At 41.4% G+C, this 17,795-nt stretch overlaps 2 protein-coding genes across 3 annotated transcripts in view; one reads left to right on the forward strand and one right to left on the reverse strand.

Moving 5' to 3' along the window:
- The window catches only part of PDE4DIP (phosphodiesterase 4D interacting protein), a 389,196-nt gene that overhangs the window by 32,704 nt on the left and 338,697 nt on the right, over nucleotides 1-17,795 (reverse strand). The window lies entirely within an intron of this gene.
- LOC136364791 (dynamin-3-like) overlaps nucleotides 1-17,795 on the forward strand; it is a 65,844-nt gene that overhangs the window by 4,330 nt on the left and 43,719 nt on the right. For both annotated transcript variants that reach the window (XM_066324855.1, XM_066324854.1), the window contains exon 2: nucleotides 6,875-6,986. In XM_066324855.1, coding sequence (XP_066180952.1) covers nucleotides 6,875-6,986 — 112 coding nt within the window. The remainder of the gene's footprint in view (nucleotides 1-6,874; nucleotides 6,987-17,795) is intronic.

Below are 17,795 nucleotides of genomic sequence, written 5' to 3' on the forward strand. Positions count from 1 at the left end.
TTAAAGAAATGATGCTGAGTAAAAAGACCTGTTTTCATTTGCTAGAAGCAGAGAGAAAGCTTCTTTCCACCTCTTCTTCCATCCTGGAGAGATGAATTCTTGTTTATAGGAGTAGGGATTCTACTAAGTACAGGGTTTGGGGGTTATAAAAGGTAGTAGGCTGAAGTGCTTGTTAAGTTGGTGAATTTTCAAGCCTTCCCTACCAATACTAGAGTAGCAACCCCAGAGTAAGGAAGGGTTGCCTGGTGAGAGTTCCTTTCTCTGTCCCTCTTCAGACTCATTCCTTTCCTCAGGGCCAAAGGAGCAGAAGCAGTGTGTGAAATTCTGCCTTCCTTGCAGAGGAAGATGCCACCAGTTCTCCTTATCCTTTACTTTCTGCCCAACCAGGACCCAGATGAAACTGAGTAACGGTGTTGCTTTCCTCACCTCTGTGGTTCTGTGTGCTAGAGGGGTGTGAGGAGCAAGTGCAAAGCACAGAGCTGTTCCTTTTGCTTTCAGAAGAGTGGGTTCCTGAGAGCAAAATGCCCCTCAGTAATCATGAAGCAGTGGGACAAAAGCTGCCATCCCTGCTCCAGAGCTGCCTGTCTGTAACACAGATCTTTAACCTGACAAACAGATGAATGTCCAACGAGAGCAAGCCAAAGGCGGTTTTGAGGGCACACAATAGGACTGAAAATAGAACTGCCAGATGAGGAATTGTAGCTACTGACTCCTGAGTACACTCTGTCTGTCGGGAATCATATTGCACAGGGAACTGTGGTGTCTAGTGGGACCCAGGAAATTACACTGTGTCCACTCAGGGAAAGGAATCACTGCATATTTTAGGATAGCTCTTGTTGGCTGTGTGTTGATCTAGAAGGGGATGGAGGACAAATTGTTTCTGGGTCTCCAAATCTACTAGAGCTTTGAGTACTGAATTTCTGGCCATGGGCAGCAACTGGTTAACTGCTATCCATATATAAGGGAAATTGGGCAAGAGCCAAAATAAAGGGAACTAGTGAAAGGAGACCGGGTCAGAGGAGGTGTTGGATAGAAGCCAGGCTAAGGGAGAAAGCCTAAAATGAGATGTATGTTTAGTTACTGTTTTGAATTACTCAGAAAGCTAAGCCCCAGGAAGAGCTGGACTGTAAGCTATTCAGAGCCTCTCTGTTCGAAATGGAAGAGAGAGAATCTGTTTAATTAAAAAGCCCTACAAATTTAATCCAGAAAAAAAGCTGCTAACATTTCTAAACAAAGTCCTAAATGATGGAGAGTACAAGATTTAAGAACAGGAAAAATATACAAAGCCAAGGAATAGCTAGCCTTTATTGCCAACTGGTTTCCCTTATTTAAAAAAAAAAAAAAAGAGGGGAAAAAAAAAGGGTTGGTTGTTTGGTTTGGTTTTTTTTCTGGAATATATTCTTTTTTGTCATTATTAACAAATATTTTTTGCATGACCAATAAGAGGAGAGCGTATGGTGCAGGTATTGACAGCTGGGGGCAGCTTTTGTGCCTGTGTGGCCCCGAGGCAGATTCCAAACCAGGCTTCCATCCCTCACCGCCAAAGGCATCAAACCCTCTCCTCCAGGGACTTATGGAATATTTTAGTGGCAGTCACTGTTACTACTGTGGATTTTGGCCTGCGTGGTGTTAGTTTTGGCTGCATTTCTGTTCTGGGTTACATATAGGACTTGGGATACTTCATTGCCATGGCTGGCCTATATACTGAGCAGCACATCTTCTGTTCATTTGCACCTTGAAGTTGTGGGGGTTTGTGTGTGGTTTGGGTGTGTGTACTTGAAAAGATGTGTATGCTTTTGGGAGAGCACTCACATGATGTCGGTGGCAAAATCTCAAAGTGTTATTATTTCATGACATTGTCTCAGAGATTGTCTCCTTGGCTTTTCTGGATATTAGGAAAAAAAGAATCTTCAGAGCCATGTGTAATTAATTTTAATTAGCATTCACATTGGAGTGATCTGACATGGTATGCCTTGATAGAAAATGTTAGTCATTGCTGTTAACTCAGAGCAGATGGCCATTTTTGTTTCTTCAAAATATATGATTTGCAGGGCTTCTGGTAGAGCTTTCTTATTTGGGAGAAAAAAAAAAAGGTGCATATATTCAAACCAGCCATTGTGCAATTGCAGGTGTTCAAAATCACAGAGTAAGACTAAATTTCAGTAAGGATAGTGTGCACTGTGGAGCTGCAGGTTAAATAGATAGAGAACATACAATTTCATCCACTATTACCTTTCCCAATAGCTGGAGTGTCTGGATTCTGTTATTTTCTCTCCTTTTCATTTTAGGTGACTATTCATTAAACTCATATTCTGTATGTTTTCAATTTCAATGATGTAAGAAATACCCAATAATTGAATCTTTTGTGTTTTTCATTGAATAAAATGGGACCAATTTGCATTTAGTTCTAGACTTCTAATGTTCAATTCTGCTTCCATTCTAATAGAGGTGAAATGTTTACAAAAATCACCCTGTAAAATCTGTAAAAGAAGATATTTCTTTATCTTTCAGTCTGTGAGTAGCTTCACTTGTGTCAGTGTGACTGCTGAAGCTAAATATGGGTTTGTGTTCTTTGGAGGATTCAAGTAGTTTATAGGCCCAATTCTAAAAAATGTCACTGGTATTCTTGCTGTGTAATGGTTGTTCTGTCTCCTCTCACACTGGCAAGAATAAATGCATTTTTAATTAATCTTGGTTTGTATTTTCTCTTTATAAAAAGAAATTTCATGTATATCCAGTACAACTTTGTGTAGTGAAATCCAGATCCAACTCAGCCTAAAAGCTCTCCATGCACATGGTTATATATGCACACATGCTAACTGGGAATGCACCTGCAGTGATTGCCCTTCAAAATTTTCTAGGTTTGCTGGAGATAAATATTTAACCTTTTCTTAGAATTAAGAAATTACAAGAGATACAGTCCATCTGGATGTGCAGCAGCGGCATGATGTGCAGCCACCATGGAAGAAAACCCACTGATGTTGCAAGGGCTGTTCTTTCTGGGTGATTTTCAGGTGTGGTATTCACTCCCTGGTCCTGGACTGCAGAGATTTGGTTTAGAGGCAGCCAAGCCTTCCCTAGGCAGTGCTGACAGCCCAGGCTTCAGGGTGGGTAGAAGGGAAATCTCAGTAACTCACAGCTGGATCACTCTTCAAACTTATCTCGCATTTTTCACTTTCCTCTTGGGCATTTTCAAATACTTTAATCCAGTTCTGTTAGGATTCTTTTATGATGGGAGGAGTTCAAGGAACACCTATGGACATTTCTGTATTAGGCCTTGAAATATACAGGGGAAAGGAATCAAGAAATCAAAGTACAGATAAAATGAAGAAGTTGTAGGGTAAGCAAAGTCACAGCTGGGTGGCTGCAGGACTTTCAGGTGATGGGCCTGGCCTAGAGAAGGCATGTCTCGAGTGTGGAACTTTCCAGAACTGGAAATGATGCTTTTAGCCCACTTGTCTGGTCATTCTCAAGAGCAGTTGTGTTGTAGTGGAAATGCAGTTCCGAGTTGAGGTTTATTTATCTAGGGTATAATAAAATCTGCAGATAACAAAGAGTAGCCTTTTGTATTTTTCACTCGGGGGAAAAAAAAGGCAGTATTATCAATATTGGGTTCATTTCCAGTTATGCCACTAGAGTTACATTTTCATGTATTATGGGTGATACTACTTTACAGTGATGAGACTCCAGGAGGAAGTGGAGTAGGTAGATGTGCTAGATGCCTACAGCTTTGCAGTTTCCTCATTTATGTGTTAACATTTAAGAAATGTCAAATGTTCAAGGGAAATACAATTTCCAACTGGTACTTGTTGGCGTGTTCCCATTTTCTGAATCTATCTTGTTTCTGCAGTCCCTTAGGTTTACAGATGCCTGAATATCAACAAGATTGGTATTGTTTAGAGTTCATCTTTCCTGGTATCCTTCATTTTGTCATACTCTTTGATGTCTAACATCTCATTTAGCTGCTATGGAGATGACAGTGAGAACATGACTTCACAGTATTCCATATGGAGAACGTAGGTGAGGCTTGAGTAGTAACTGTTGCTGTGCTGATGTCTTCAGCAATTTTAAGAAGTGGAAGAGAGAAAAAAACCAGAAAATCTAAATTGTTTTCAAGAACGCCTTTACAGCTTTCCATGAGACGCCAGTGGATTCCTAATGAGTAAAACATGTTAATATGTTTTTGTAAGATTCCACTGGTAAGAGGAAAAGGACACACTCTTTTCAGAAGTTACTGAAAGAAATTAGTTTGGCGCTTTTTTCCCTTTGGAAAGTTCCTGTGCTTGTCAGGCTTTCTGGAAGAAAGACAGGCGGGGCAGTCTAGCAGCAAGGAAGCCAACCAGGGGTACAAGCATCCCCTTGCCTTGCTGTGACCTGCCTTGCTGTGACTTTCCTGGGAGCACTCAGGGTCTGCAGCCTTCAGCTCCTCACACGTGCTGTGCCTTTGGCAGTGGCAGTGGAGTAGAACGAGCTGCACTAAAAAAGAGCTCTCAGATCCAATGGGGGGGGAAAGAAGGGCCTGGGAGATGGTGGAGACATCAGCTGCTGGGCCATGAGGTGTCCCTAGCCCCAGGAGAAGTCCTGGCACAGAGACAGAATGCAGGACTGTCAGCTCCCACGTGTTCAGAGCACTTGGCTGAAATCCTTGCTTGCACAACCACGCTGGTTGGAGCAAGCCACAAAATGCCAAAAAGTGTAATATATAACATGACAGGCCTGAAAAAATGTTTTCACAAGCTGGTGTCATGTTGTTTTGCTCTTGCAGATAAGTGTTTTTGGAACTTCCCTATCACTATGTTTTACAGCCTTTATTTGCTCTATTGTTATTTTTAGTCATCTTTGCTGAGAGTACTCTTACACCATTTCAGCTTCCTATTTCTTCAAAGTTATAGCTGCTTCGTTATCTTAGCCAGAAAAGCTTATCTCATTGAAAGTTTCTCCTGACAATAAATTAAAGCATTTTTTTTCCTCTGGCAATTTCATTATGCTTCTCATTTTTCTTTTTTTTTTTTTTAATTGACTTCTTTGTTTTGTTCAGCAAATGTTGACTTGGAGATCCACAATATTGCAAATTGAATAAAATAGAGGGTTTTTCTCAGTTTAAAGTAACAGCATCTGATAAGGTCATCCAGGCTATTATTTGCCTTAAGACAGGATGAGTGCTTTTGGAGTCAAGGAAGAAAAAGGATTAATTTTAAATTTCTCAATCAATGAAAGAATCCACAAATCCACAGAGCTTTCAGTTGTTCATCCTGTCAGTGGCTTTGGCTAAACTATGGGATCAGGCCCATTAGTGCCTCTTTGTGACCTCTAGGGCTGGTTTCTGTGGGAAGGAAATGCCCTGGTGGCACCTCTAGTCTGGATTTTTGAAGGGAGTAGTGCAAGCCTGGTGCTCTGTTCTCAGATTTAGCCTTTGAATTTGATGAGAACTGAGTCACCAACGTAAGGAAATAAATCTGAGTATGTCCTTTATTCTTTGCAGTTTTGAATCCAACTTATGAGCCTGCTAAAAAATACATCATTTTGCTCTCTTCAGAGTGGGTGTGTTCTGGTTGCTGTACTGTGGTTTCATATGTGATAATTTAATGATTTGGTGTCATGGCTGCTTCATGCTTGGTTCAACTACACTTTTTTACCTTTTTTTAACCAGTTTCCTGAGGCTGTGAGCTGCCTGGTGACACTGTTGGTTAAGAGAGAATCACTTCTGTGAGTGGGAATTACATCAAGTCAGTTGAGTTCCAGCAGTGTGCTGGTGAAATCCCACCAGTCCCTGAATGCTAAAGAAATATGTCTAGGCAATGACATAATAGCTTTATTTCCTTGTTCTACAGTGAATTCAGGTTTTTTCCTCCTCAAAATATGTGGGAGAAATGACCTCTGTAGTTGCATAATGAAACCAAAGGGCCCCTTGTCATTGAGAGTGAAGCAATCTCCAGCAGACCCTCTCCTCCACAGCTTGCTAAGGGAAGAAAACAGTCTGGTTGGGATGGAAGACTGATCCTTGTGCAACTGTTAAGATCTAGCAAAAATGTGGTTTCTTAACCCTTTTCAGTTAAGATCTGTCAAAGGAGTCTTCAGTTAGCCCTTTCCTAAAAACCCCGTTGGCTGACAAATGTACAGGGATCTAGTCTGTGTATGGAATTGGAATTCAGAAAACTAATGGCTAAACCGTAAGGGGAAAATCTGTTCTATTTATTGAAGAATTTACAAGTACCACCTTCTTACAGATGTATTTTTCCTCCTTTCTCTTTTCTTCCATTAAGTGATTCCCTGTATTTCTCTCATTATGTGAACTACCTGTAAGAGATTTACTTAAACATGTCCCAGTTTCTTACTGGTGATGAGAGACATCAGAGGTTTGTTTTGTTTGTTTAAAAATACCTTGATTGTCCATGTTGGGTTTTTTCTGCTTTTACTGATGATGTGTAAAAATTAAAAAGGGTATAAAATGGACTGAAAGGACTTAACACAGGAAAGGAGTTACATCAGTGATGATTTTGGTATTTATTGGTTGCAGCAGCAATTCATCACAAGCTGTGCTGTTACACTGGCATGTCTTATGTGTTTGTCCTCTTCATCACAGTGTCCTTTTTACCCCTAAAAGTGCTCTGTTTTAGCAAAAGCAGGAAAATTGATTTTAAGTAGTTTCATGGTGCTTTTAGCTGATTATTATTTCCAGAGCTGTGCTCTAACATACTAAGATATTTTTAAGTACTCCATGTAATTATTAAACAAGCACCTGTCCCATAAAATCTGTTGTCCGAAACAATTACTAAGTAATTTCTGATCCCAAAGGATTTTTAATTTAAAATGCTGTGTGCATGATAGAGAGTAGTAAAATGCTAGTTTTACAATGTGGTGCTCTTTGTTCTAGGAATGTTTACAAGGATTACCGTTTCCTTGAGCTAGCCTGTGATTCCCAAGAGGAGGTGGATAGCTGGAAGGCATCTCTGCTACGAGCCGGTGTCTATCCTGATAAATCCTCAGTAAGTTAAAAGCTCACTGGTTTGCCAGTAGCTGCTCTGTTTGAGTCAAAAAACCCAAGTGTATCATCTGGGAAAACACAGTGTCTGCAGATATCTCAAGAATGAGCAGCCTTTTCATCGTACGAGTCTGTGGTAATTCCAAAATATTCACAATGAAATATTTTAAGACCAATTTGTGCGTCAAACCTCAATGTAAAAAAACCCAACCAACCACAAACCAAACCTTCCAACATGTTTCTCATTGGATCCATGTAGTAAAAGCGTTGAGCAATTTGGGGTTTCCTGAGCTTCATTGTTTCTGTTAATGTTTTCTAAGGTAAAGATGTGCTTTGAAGAGTTTATTCCCTCAAGCTCTGTATTACAGAACTGACAGAAGCATTCCAGGCAATCATGTATATTTATTTTTTATTCACTGCATCATTTTTGTGTATGAAACACATGCTAAAGCTTTCCAAAGGCAGTTTTACTCAACTAATCATCATGTGGAGCAAATTGAACAGGATACAATAAAAAAAGCCTCTATTAATTTACTAGAAATGACAGAAAGTTGGGAAACAGAATATGTCCAGCTACTATTTAATTTTTTTTTTGGACCTAGATATCTTGATATTTTACTTGAAGTGAAGGTTTGAGGAGATGTATCCAAAGAGAAGGCTGACTAGCAGAATCACCTGTCATTTGAGCCTTTGAAAGTTTCCATAATGCACAGCTCACCTTTCTGCAGTGAGTGCTGGATGCCTTCAGTGGAAGATTTGCTCTGAGAAATTACGCCTTGATTCTGCTCAATTTGCTCTTCTTCCTGATTGTTTTCCATGGGAAGGCCGGGCTCCTTGAGTCCAGGCTCTTGTGCTGTCTTCTACTTTCATCTTTTCTTCCCTTATGGTTGTTTTTTCCCTTATGGAAGCCTGCAGAGCTTCCAGTATAATTCTGTCTGCATCCTCTAGGAGCTATTCATGCAGACAAGCTCAGCTTCTTCTCTTCATACAAAATTTTGAGACTACCATAAAAACATAAATAAGAAATTCTTGTAGTGCTGGAGTGATGACCATAACGATGATGATTTTTTTGAGAGAATAGTGCAAATATGCTTTTAGCAGGAGACCTACCAGATATCTGAGACTTGATCTTTAAAAAGTAAAACCAAAAACACCAAAAAGTGTTGGTGATTTTTGGTATGTTGCTGTTCCAGTAGGTCTGCTCCTACCTAAGAATATCAGAAGCCATTAATGAGAATTTGTTACAAAAGGTTACCTAATTAATTACTTGGACCAATATACTGTATTGCTTTGTTTTTTTCTTGCTTAGGTTTTTAATGATGATTTCACAAAAGCCTCTGGTTCAGTCTTGTATTCTGTGATGGTTTTGTCGTATTGGTATATCTGGTACTTCATCCTTAAACAAGACAGACTAATGGGGTTTCTGAACTTCTCTTCTGTCTTCCTGTCTATCCCTTCCCCCTAAAAATACTTGGTATTCAAAATATATATGTTTACAAAGAATTCTTGTTTTTGTTTAAAGTTGATCTGTCAAAGGAGTCTTAGATGCAAGATGAGAGACTTCCTTGAAAGAAATAGAAGGGAGTCAAAAGACAGTTCTCCTTTGGGCTGGAATTATCTTTACGTTATAAAAAGAGTAAATATTATTCTTCCAAATGCCTGTAGTTTGAAATTTGCCCAAGTAGTTTATCAAGCTGTTCAGGAAAGATGCTCTGTGCTACTCCAGGCCTCCAAAATTTTATTAAGAGTTTTGAATTTTGCAAAGCAAAATCTCCAAGGCCCCAGGTACCATAGAAGATCCGGTGCTCCTAATAAAAAGGAGCCGGTTTCTTGAAAATCCGTGCATGCTCCTCGTTTTCACATCAACCTCTGACAATATAAAATAGTTTTAGAAACACCCCCAATCTTTTAGTCTCCTTCAAGGATTCAGAGACCATGTTTTAAGTAGAGGGACTGCCAGGAAATGGCAGTAACTTGAGTTTACTTCAGTGACCAATTTTGTGATCCCAGAGTTAAAAAGGCAAAGAGGTGCCTTAGCCCCTTCCCAGACCGAACTTCTTGCTTTCTTTTACCTGTTGGGCACAGCTGGGAACTCTGAGTATCCAGGGATTTGGCACCAGCAGTAGAATTGCTGCTTAGAAATGAACACTAAAGGAAAACTATGAATCCGGCACCAGTTAAAGAGATGTGTTCTGAATTCTCACCAAGGGCAAACCTCTCAACTAAGAATATTCATTTCTCTGTTGATTTTTTTTTACTATATATAATATTTGATTACAGTGGTAATGGGGCTCAGTACTTGCTGCCACTAACATGGAGTCTCTGCTGTAAGCTGAAGTCCAAGTCTTAGCTTTATAATCTTTCTTTCTGCCTAAGCAAATCTCATTAATGTTTTAAAGGTTGTATATCACTCCCTTCCTCCATTTCCTTGATTCCTTTTGCTTGTCTTCCCTGTCCCTCTGGCCATGGGGATGCAGACAGTGAATATGTTCCTGTATTCACTGTCCCATGAATTAGCTCTGGTCAGCCCTCAGCATTGCTCTGTGAACCCCTGATTCTTTGCTGTTTGCCAAGTCACCTCCTTCCTGCAATCCATGTGCCTTTGTCAGCCACCCAGATAGCAATGAATCAGTGTTTTTATTTTTCCAACCCATATGCAAGTCAGCTTGCTTGATATAAATCATCCTGTGGCAAATTCACTTTGAAATGGGATATCCATTAACCAGCTGACATTACGGCTGTGTTTCTGGACCGACGCATCCAAAAACTCTCCTTGTTTTGTTAAAAAAATGACTACAACGTTGTGACTAACCATTCCAGACTGTATTTCTCAACTGGTGTAGGCTGGTGTTTATTTTTGTGCTGGCTTCCCACTGTATAATATACACTGTTCATTGCCAGCTCATGGCAAAAACTCACAATTAAACCAAATAATAGCCCAGATGTTTGTCGTACCTGCTCTGCAACCTTTACCTTGTTAGTACTGCCCATTCCTTCTCCCCCCACGCCCCCCCCCAATGCCATCTCCTCCTTATTTTTATTACTAATCTAAAAATTCAATATTTGCTTGTTTAAATGCTTTGAATCTTGAAACTTTCCATTTTCTGGCAAGTTGTATGGAATGGCTTAGTCGTGGAAGGCGCAGCAGAGAGGTTCAGTGGGTTGCTTTGCATACTGGAAGTTCAGTGCTACCAACACACAAAAATCCTTCTGGCTGGCCATCCCATCCCTACATCACTTCAGGCCTCGTTTTCTTCTCCCTTGTACTTGCATCCTCTGACTTCCCAGGAGCTGCTGCTGATCTCCGCCGAAGGAAGCAAAAGCGAGATCAGAATGTTTGTGTAGTGAGCAAAGCCGCTCTGCTGAACATTTAAATCCTTTGCGCATGTCCTGTGTTCCCCTGGAAGCTGTCTGACTGCAGGATTCAGTGAATGTTCCCTGAGTCAGATCCTCATTTGGTTTGAGCATTTCCAGAACTGTTCAAGTTAGGCTGAATGCATGCAAAATAAATATACTAATATTCTTTTTTTTCCCCTCTTCTTCTGTGCTGCATCCTGCAAAGGGGAGCAACAAAGTAAGTTGTTTGTCCTTTTACAAAATCCTTTTGTATCCTGTCTGAAGGACTTGTAACAGCTATTGCTTGCATGCTCTTAACAGCAAAATGTGATGAAAATGGGGTGCAAAAGTGTCTTCAAGAAAAACTGTTACTGGCTCTTTGTTTTAATTTTGGGGAAAGAGTGTTAAGTGTTGCTGAGCTGTCTTTAAGGAGGTTCAGCAAGAATGATACTATAAAGTATTGGGCCCAAAGATTGTGAAGTATAGTAATAAAGACCTTCTGAGGAAAGGTTACTACAGTCTGATGAAACTCATTACAGCTGGTTTTTTTGACCATACATCAAAGCTTGTATTAATGGGCAGTTATAAAAACCCAGCACTAAAGTCTTAAATAACAGATTTGCCTGGCGTTGTTGGCTAAGCTGAACTAGATCAGGGTACTGGCTTGAAGGTGCCTTAAAATGGATGGGAGGAGGGTGGGGTCAACATTTGACTTGGCTTCTAGACCCTTGATGTGTTCCAGCTGGACACCAGCAGAAGGGTGTGGGGTGTGGAGAGGGAGAACTGAAATATGCATGGTAGGGTTGTTTTTTTTTTTTTTTTGAAAGCAAGCAGCACATAAAAGACAGTTTTGCTGATGTTGATCTGATAGACGAATAATCGTGCAGTTAGTTCCCAGGGTTTGGGCTTTTAATGCCGTTTTTACTGAGCTTAAGAGTGGAAGTTGGACATCTTGCACTTTGGAATAAGATGTAGAGAGTTTGTCTACCTCAGAAAAGAGTTACACAGCTTTTGTGACTTCCCACCTCCCTCCCCCCTTTCCTGTTTTGATATGTTAACGCTTAGGAAGATGAATGTGGAGCGTCAAAGATGCTTCACAGCAAACATTGAAAGTAGCCTGTGAATATTGCCTGTAGCATCTCTGTGTGAGCTGGAAGCTTTCTGGGGTATTTGGGAAAGACCCAGGTTTAAAGGTTTGAAGGTTGGGGAATTTTGTCTGCTTCTAATTTTTGTATTTTTAACCAGTTTTTGACCACTCCTGTCTCCACAGTGGCTGGGCTCAGAAGTACCAAAAATACTCTGTTTTGTTGGCCTGCCTGAGGGAAGGTGCTCTTAGTGTTGGGTGGGGAGGGGGTTAAGAGAATTGCTGTATTGACGGCTTGGAGAGAGGGACTTTACATAGGAGGTGGTGTGAAATGTAAATGTTAACTGTGTACACGAAAATGTCAAGGTAGTGTTTATAATGTTTCTTTACGACATGCTGGCTTAAGGCTTTGCTGCTGCAGTTGGATGCTGCTCTGAGCTCAGAGGAGACTGTAGGTGCTCTGTTAGGGGAAATGCGGATAGATGGGATACCACTGAGCTCTTGGGGCTGGCACAGACTGGGTCTGGAGGTCAGAAGTTGCACGGACCAGCTCTGTTCTCCAGAGCTGTGAGCTGTGGGGCACCCCAGGGAGGTCAGCAGCAGAAGCAGCTGACAGATTTCAGCAGGATATCCATGAGCAGGGAGAGGAGAGGCCTGTGAGATGTGAGGATTTGGGAGCTCTTAACTCTTCCTTCACTCTGAGCCAAGGACAGCTCTTGCTGTATGTCAGAAACATTCTCCATCTGGCTGGGTTGCCAGCCAGAAGACAACTCCAAAAGAAAACTCCAGGAACCATCCTGATCCTTCTCTTTGACCCAGTTCTGTGTAAGAATTCGTGTCTCTTCGTCTGTGTGTCCTCCTTCTCCTTCACACAGATCACTCCTGCTGGAGTCTGGATATCACATTATCCCAGCTGGACAGATAGAACCAACCTGCAGCTGCCTGCAGAAGCTCAAACCTCACAGTCTTTTTGAGATTTCTGTACCTAATGGAGTTGGAAAATGACATGGATAAACCTGAGAGGTGACCAGAGAGTTTCTGAGAAGAGGTCAGGGGGAAGAGAGGAATGACAGATTGAGAATGATGACAGTTTCTTAAAGCTTCTAATGCAACTTTATGCTGAAAAGCTGGATAACCCCTCCTTAATGTCCTGCCACAGCTTCCCTGGGTTGCTACCAGAGCTGTAACCTTCCTCCAGTGCTGCCCAGTGTGGTGTCCATACACTGGATCCTGTCATGTTCACATGTCAAGATCCTGTCCTCACTCATCCATTCAGACTGTGGCTGCTTTTATACCTCTGCCTTTAGCTTTGCACTCTTGGACTTACAAAAGTAAAAATAAACATGGGAGTAATGAGTCCGTAAGAAAAAGGGGGAGGAAGGGAAGTGAAGAGGGTTTATAATCGTCAGTGGACTACTAATCATTTTTATTTTTTACTTTTATTGTTGCACAATCATTACTGTAAGTGAGATTTCTCACATGGTTAAAGATAATATATCTTCAGAAGCTTTGTTGGATAAAATCTGTAAAAGGGTCGTGTAGAATGAGGTAATGGAGACCTACCTCATTCAGCAAGCACATGTTGGCAAGCTGCATTTTGCTAATATTAACACTGAACTCCACAGCCTTGCATGGGGAATGAGTGCGAATTGTCCAGAGTTGTGCAGAGCTCTGTAGCTTCAGCCCAGCTGTTGAAGACAGAGGAGCTGAGAGCTTCTTAACCCACCACTGTGGATTTGCTGCTTACTCTGTGCATCTTCTTTGCCCCTGTTTAAAAAACAAATCCCCTCAAAAGAGCCCTAGAGACGCTGCTGTTTGAAAACGAGATCAAACCTGAACCATTCTCCCAGAGTCCATCTCCATGTGCTTCTACCATTGTTAGGTTAAAAGAGTATAGATGCTGGGTCCTTACGAAATTTGGGTTCTGAATTCCTGGGCACTCAACAGGAAAATCTCGAAACCTTAGAGTGCCACTTTTTAATTTAAAAAGTCACCTTTTGTTGTCATCATTAAGCCCTGAGTTAGCCAATAATTTCTACTTGATTCAAAGTACCAACCACTTAAATGCTGAGCTCAGACTTGAGAAACTTTGACTTGGAAACCAAAATCTTTTTAAATTACTTTTTACGGATAGTGACTATGAATTTCTTGCCTTCTAATTATTTTGCATTGCTGTGCTTCCTGATACCCTTTACAGAATGTGTAGGACTGAAGTCTATGTCACAGTGCAGGTAATGCTGCACATACAAACAGTCACTGAACATCAAATCAGTGTTATTTAGTTTGAATTTCTCTTAGGAACAGCAGAATCCCCCTGAAAAGAGAAGGGAAATACTCTTCCTGTCAGGTCAGTTTGCCTGTTGGTCCTTCAGATACTTTTTGGTGACCTATTAATGGCTTAAATTGAAGTCTTTCTTTTCTCTCCCAAAAAAAAAAAAAAAAAAAAAAAAAAAAAAAAAAAAAAAAAAATTAAAAAAAAATTAAAGGGGGAGTTAGTGTTACTAAATCCAGATTCCAGATCAGCTACTTCATTAAGGAGTCCAGATGTCCTCCTGTCTCTTGAGACAGTCCTGAAAAATGGGAACATAGTGAAGTCAGGATCTTCATTCTCCCTGCTTATATGACAACAGTGCTCTCAGTTCATGTGTTTCGTGCTTGGCTCTTCCATGTAAATGCAAGTGCAGTACCATGAGGCTGGAGGTGTCTTGCACTGGAATAAGCTCTGGTGCTTTCTTTTCAAGTCTGGCCATGTTTCTGAAGGGGCTGCATTTCCCTCCCAGACATAACTCTGTTCCTGGCTGTGGCGATGCTCTGCAAGTGCCCTGGCCAGATTCAGGCTGGAGATGAGTGGTTCTTCTCTGGGGCTGCTCAAGTCCCTGCTCGGGATATGTCTCTAAAGGAGAAGAAGTCAAGACTTGTTTGGGTTTGTTGACAGGTAAACTGCTGATATGTCAGAGGGCAAAACAGTGTAGTCAAAAGTGTAAACTCTGCATTTACTGAGATTACTTTTTTAAAACTAGTATATTTTAGAAAAGGAAGGCATTGAATTCTAGGAAAAGAAGAATTCACTTTAGTTGTGACTAAAGGTGGCTTCAAGCCAGCTAGGTTTAAAAATAACTTTTTTAAATGAAGTGTTAATTTATTTTTTTTTTCAAGTGGAAAAATGCCATAATTTTATAGACAGTGTTTCAGTCATTGCCTTGACCAGATGAGTTGGATTTACAAGGAAGTCCCGGTGTAAAAGAGCAGCCCAAGGGGGTGAGAGTGCATGCGCACACACACTGGGTCAGGAGCAGTCCAAGAGCCAGGGAGGAAAGGAAATGGCAGGCTCTTTTCCAGTCCCTTTCTCACTGCCTCGCTGCTCCAAGGATATGAAAACGTTTTCAGATGAAAGCTATCTTCTGCTCCTACGAAATACTTACTGCTTCAAACAAAAACTAGATGAAACCTTGTTCCCCAAGTGTTCCTGAAGAAACAGAGCAGCCCTGGATCATATTCCTGTAAGAGTAAAATAACTTCTGTCCCGAGAGAGTTAAAAATGTCCAGGGGAGAAGAGATTCAGAGGATTGCATCAGTTGCAGTGAGCATAACAAGATGCAGGCTGATGTTCTGAATGATTCCAAACCAGTCTCGGCAAAGCTGCCCATCAGGGTCAGGGGTTCAGTGGCTGTCACAGGGTTTTATGTTCCTGCTCTTAACTGGGGTTGCTGACATTAAGCAAACTCTCAGGAAATTTAGAAATGAGCAAACATTTTTTATTTCTGTTATGTATTCACGGTGGGCTCTTTACTGTGCTTTTGGCAAGGCATCTGCATACTGAAAATATTTTAAAATTCTTTGTTTTTTATGGGGCAGCTAGTTTTTGCACCACTTCCACACCGACAAGGGATTTTGATGAAACTCTGCAGAAAGGTGAAAGCTCTCTGGCTGTGAAGTTTCAGGCCATGGAAGCATGAATGTTAGTCCCATTCTGGACATTCAGTGAGGTTTGCCCTGGGGAAGGCAGTGAGGGTGGCCAAACTCTTGAGGGTGCTTTTCCAGACCTGGTCAATGAGCACTGAAAGTTGGCTGGAGGAAAGGAAGGTGCTTCTGGGCAGTGCTGCATCAATCTCACAAAGGTCCAGCCCCAGCTGGAGTCCCTGGAGCACCAGATCTTGGAACAGCTGTAGTCAGGAAGGGCAAGTTGCTCCTTTAGCATATGTGATCAGCCTTGAGGAGGACAGAACAGAAGGGGAAACACGCAACTATCACAAGGATTTGGAAAAAAATCTTAAAAATATCTTTCTTGTCTTCGAAGTCAGTAATTGCAAAAAGGCTGAATAGTCATTAGGAGTAAATTTAAAAAATCCAATTTTTTTTCTGCCAAAAATGTCACCAGGCTCACTCTTCGTAGCATGTACAGTGTAACAGGAAATGTCATCACTGGACATGAGGGTGGAGGGCAGCTGGTGAACAGCCAGACACTCTTTTTTTCTCATCTAGAAGGGAAAACAAGATGATCAGGAGAAACTGAATGTTGCTTTCCATGACTCTGTTTTGGACTAAAATGAAGATATGCAATGCCTACTCTGGCACATCCTGGATTTCTTTAACCTTCTCAACCTACCTTTTTTTTTGTGGAGACAGGTCTGTAATAATTAATTTCCATGTGCTGAGTCAGAATCAAGGCCTATATTATGGGTGTAAAATCCACCATTCTGGAACTGCATTCTTTAGTTATATAATTCTTCTTCCATGATGTCATGTGTTCCTGCTCTGTGATCACTCCTCAGCTCCTGTTTCCCAGTTCCATTGTGGCCTTTGACTGATGTCTTCCCTGTTCTTCTCTGTTTGGTGTATGACACCTGATATATCACGTGTGGCAGTTTTGGAGAATGGTGATTTCAGTAGGAACAGCTGTCTGTGGACATGTTGAGGTGTCTGATCAATGCAGGTTTTTGGTGACTTTCATACCTTTGTTCCTGAAGCCCCTGTTCCTGCAGCAGAGAAACAAGTGATCTCACTCTATTTCCTTTATATTCTCCTCTTTGAAACTCCACCTCTGCTCTTCCTCTTCTATGAGCAAGTTATTAATAATTAAAAGAGAGAATTGTGTACCATTGTATGTGCTACTGAGTTCAGCTAACAGGTCACGTTATTGAGGCAGGTAGAAGCTCACTGGTGGTGGGTACAAAATTACCAAGAGCTGTAACACACGGTGTCAGGCCCCTATCAGACCCTTTAGCAGCAGATATTCAAACCTTCTGGTTGCATTTGCTGCACAGTATTATCTTCACCTGTTCAACATTTGGGGTTTCTAAACTGAGTGGCAGCAAACCTAAGGGCATTTATGGAGATCGGGTAAAGAGACTAACCCAGAGCATGGAGGATAAAGTCCATGAGAAAAGTCAGTATTTTGCAATGTAATTTCATGTTCAGTTGTAGTTTGGTTAATACTGTTTGATTTTCAAATCTAGATATTCTTCCAGTAGAAGCAGGAACCTTCTTGTAGTGAACACAAGCCTCTCCAGTCACAGGCCAGCTGTCCCTAGCTGTGTTTTGCTGGCACTGTGTACAAATATGTAGTTGTTCATGACCACGGTCTGGAAACAACTGCTGTACCATATTTCTGAATTATAGTTATTAAAGGTTATCTGGCAGATTCAGACAGCAAATTCTCAGAAGTAGTGTGAGTGAGATTGTGCTTAGCTCTCCTAAAGACTGACCTTAGCTCTGCTTAGCTTAGCTTTTATTCACTTTTGCAGCTGCACCCAGGGCAGGCATCCTCAAAAAGCTCAGCTGCTCTTTCAGGTCACCTGTGCCCTAAGATGGGGCTGCAAACACTGAAGAGATGTGTCCATATGAGCTCTGTGCACCAAGGAGCTCTATGGGCAGTTCCTTGCTCCTCCTCAGCTGAGGGCTTTGACATAGGTGATGGTCTCTCTGGTGAGAGCAAAATGCAGCATTGTCTGCAGTCCTCAACACCACCTGTGTTGCCCTTGGTGTAGTGAAAATCAAGGCTCTTGCTTTAGGAAACTTCACCTTCAGTTGTCTTTATAGTTTGAAACTATCAGCTCCCTCTTTGTTACAGACTGCTCTGCAGAAAGCAAGGGTGTCAAGGGTGAATGTGTGTGCTCAGAAATTATTTCACTTCAGCCAGTCTGGGTCAGGGACAGGCTGGGAGATGGGCATGGGGAAGTCAATGGTATCACTTCCAGAGAGTGAGAATTTCACCTGTTGTGAGTGGGGGTGTTCTCCTTAGTGTTGCTTGACTTAGGGGACTGTTTGGGTTTTCCAGTGCATTTTGCAGTCTGGTTAGTGTTCTGCTAAAATAAAGTTCTCCTTTAGTAAAACCAAATCCTGTCTTTTTCTCACTGGGGCTGTGATTTCTGCCCCGTGTCCCATTTCTTTTAT

Source organism: Sylvia atricapilla, chromosome 9, assembly GCF_009819655.1.
Source record: "Sylvia atricapilla isolate bSylAtr1 chromosome 9, bSylAtr1.pri, whole genome shotgun sequence".
In the NCBI taxonomy this organism is placed as follows: domain Eukaryota; kingdom Metazoa; phylum Chordata; class Aves; order Passeriformes; family Sylviidae; genus Sylvia; species Sylvia atricapilla.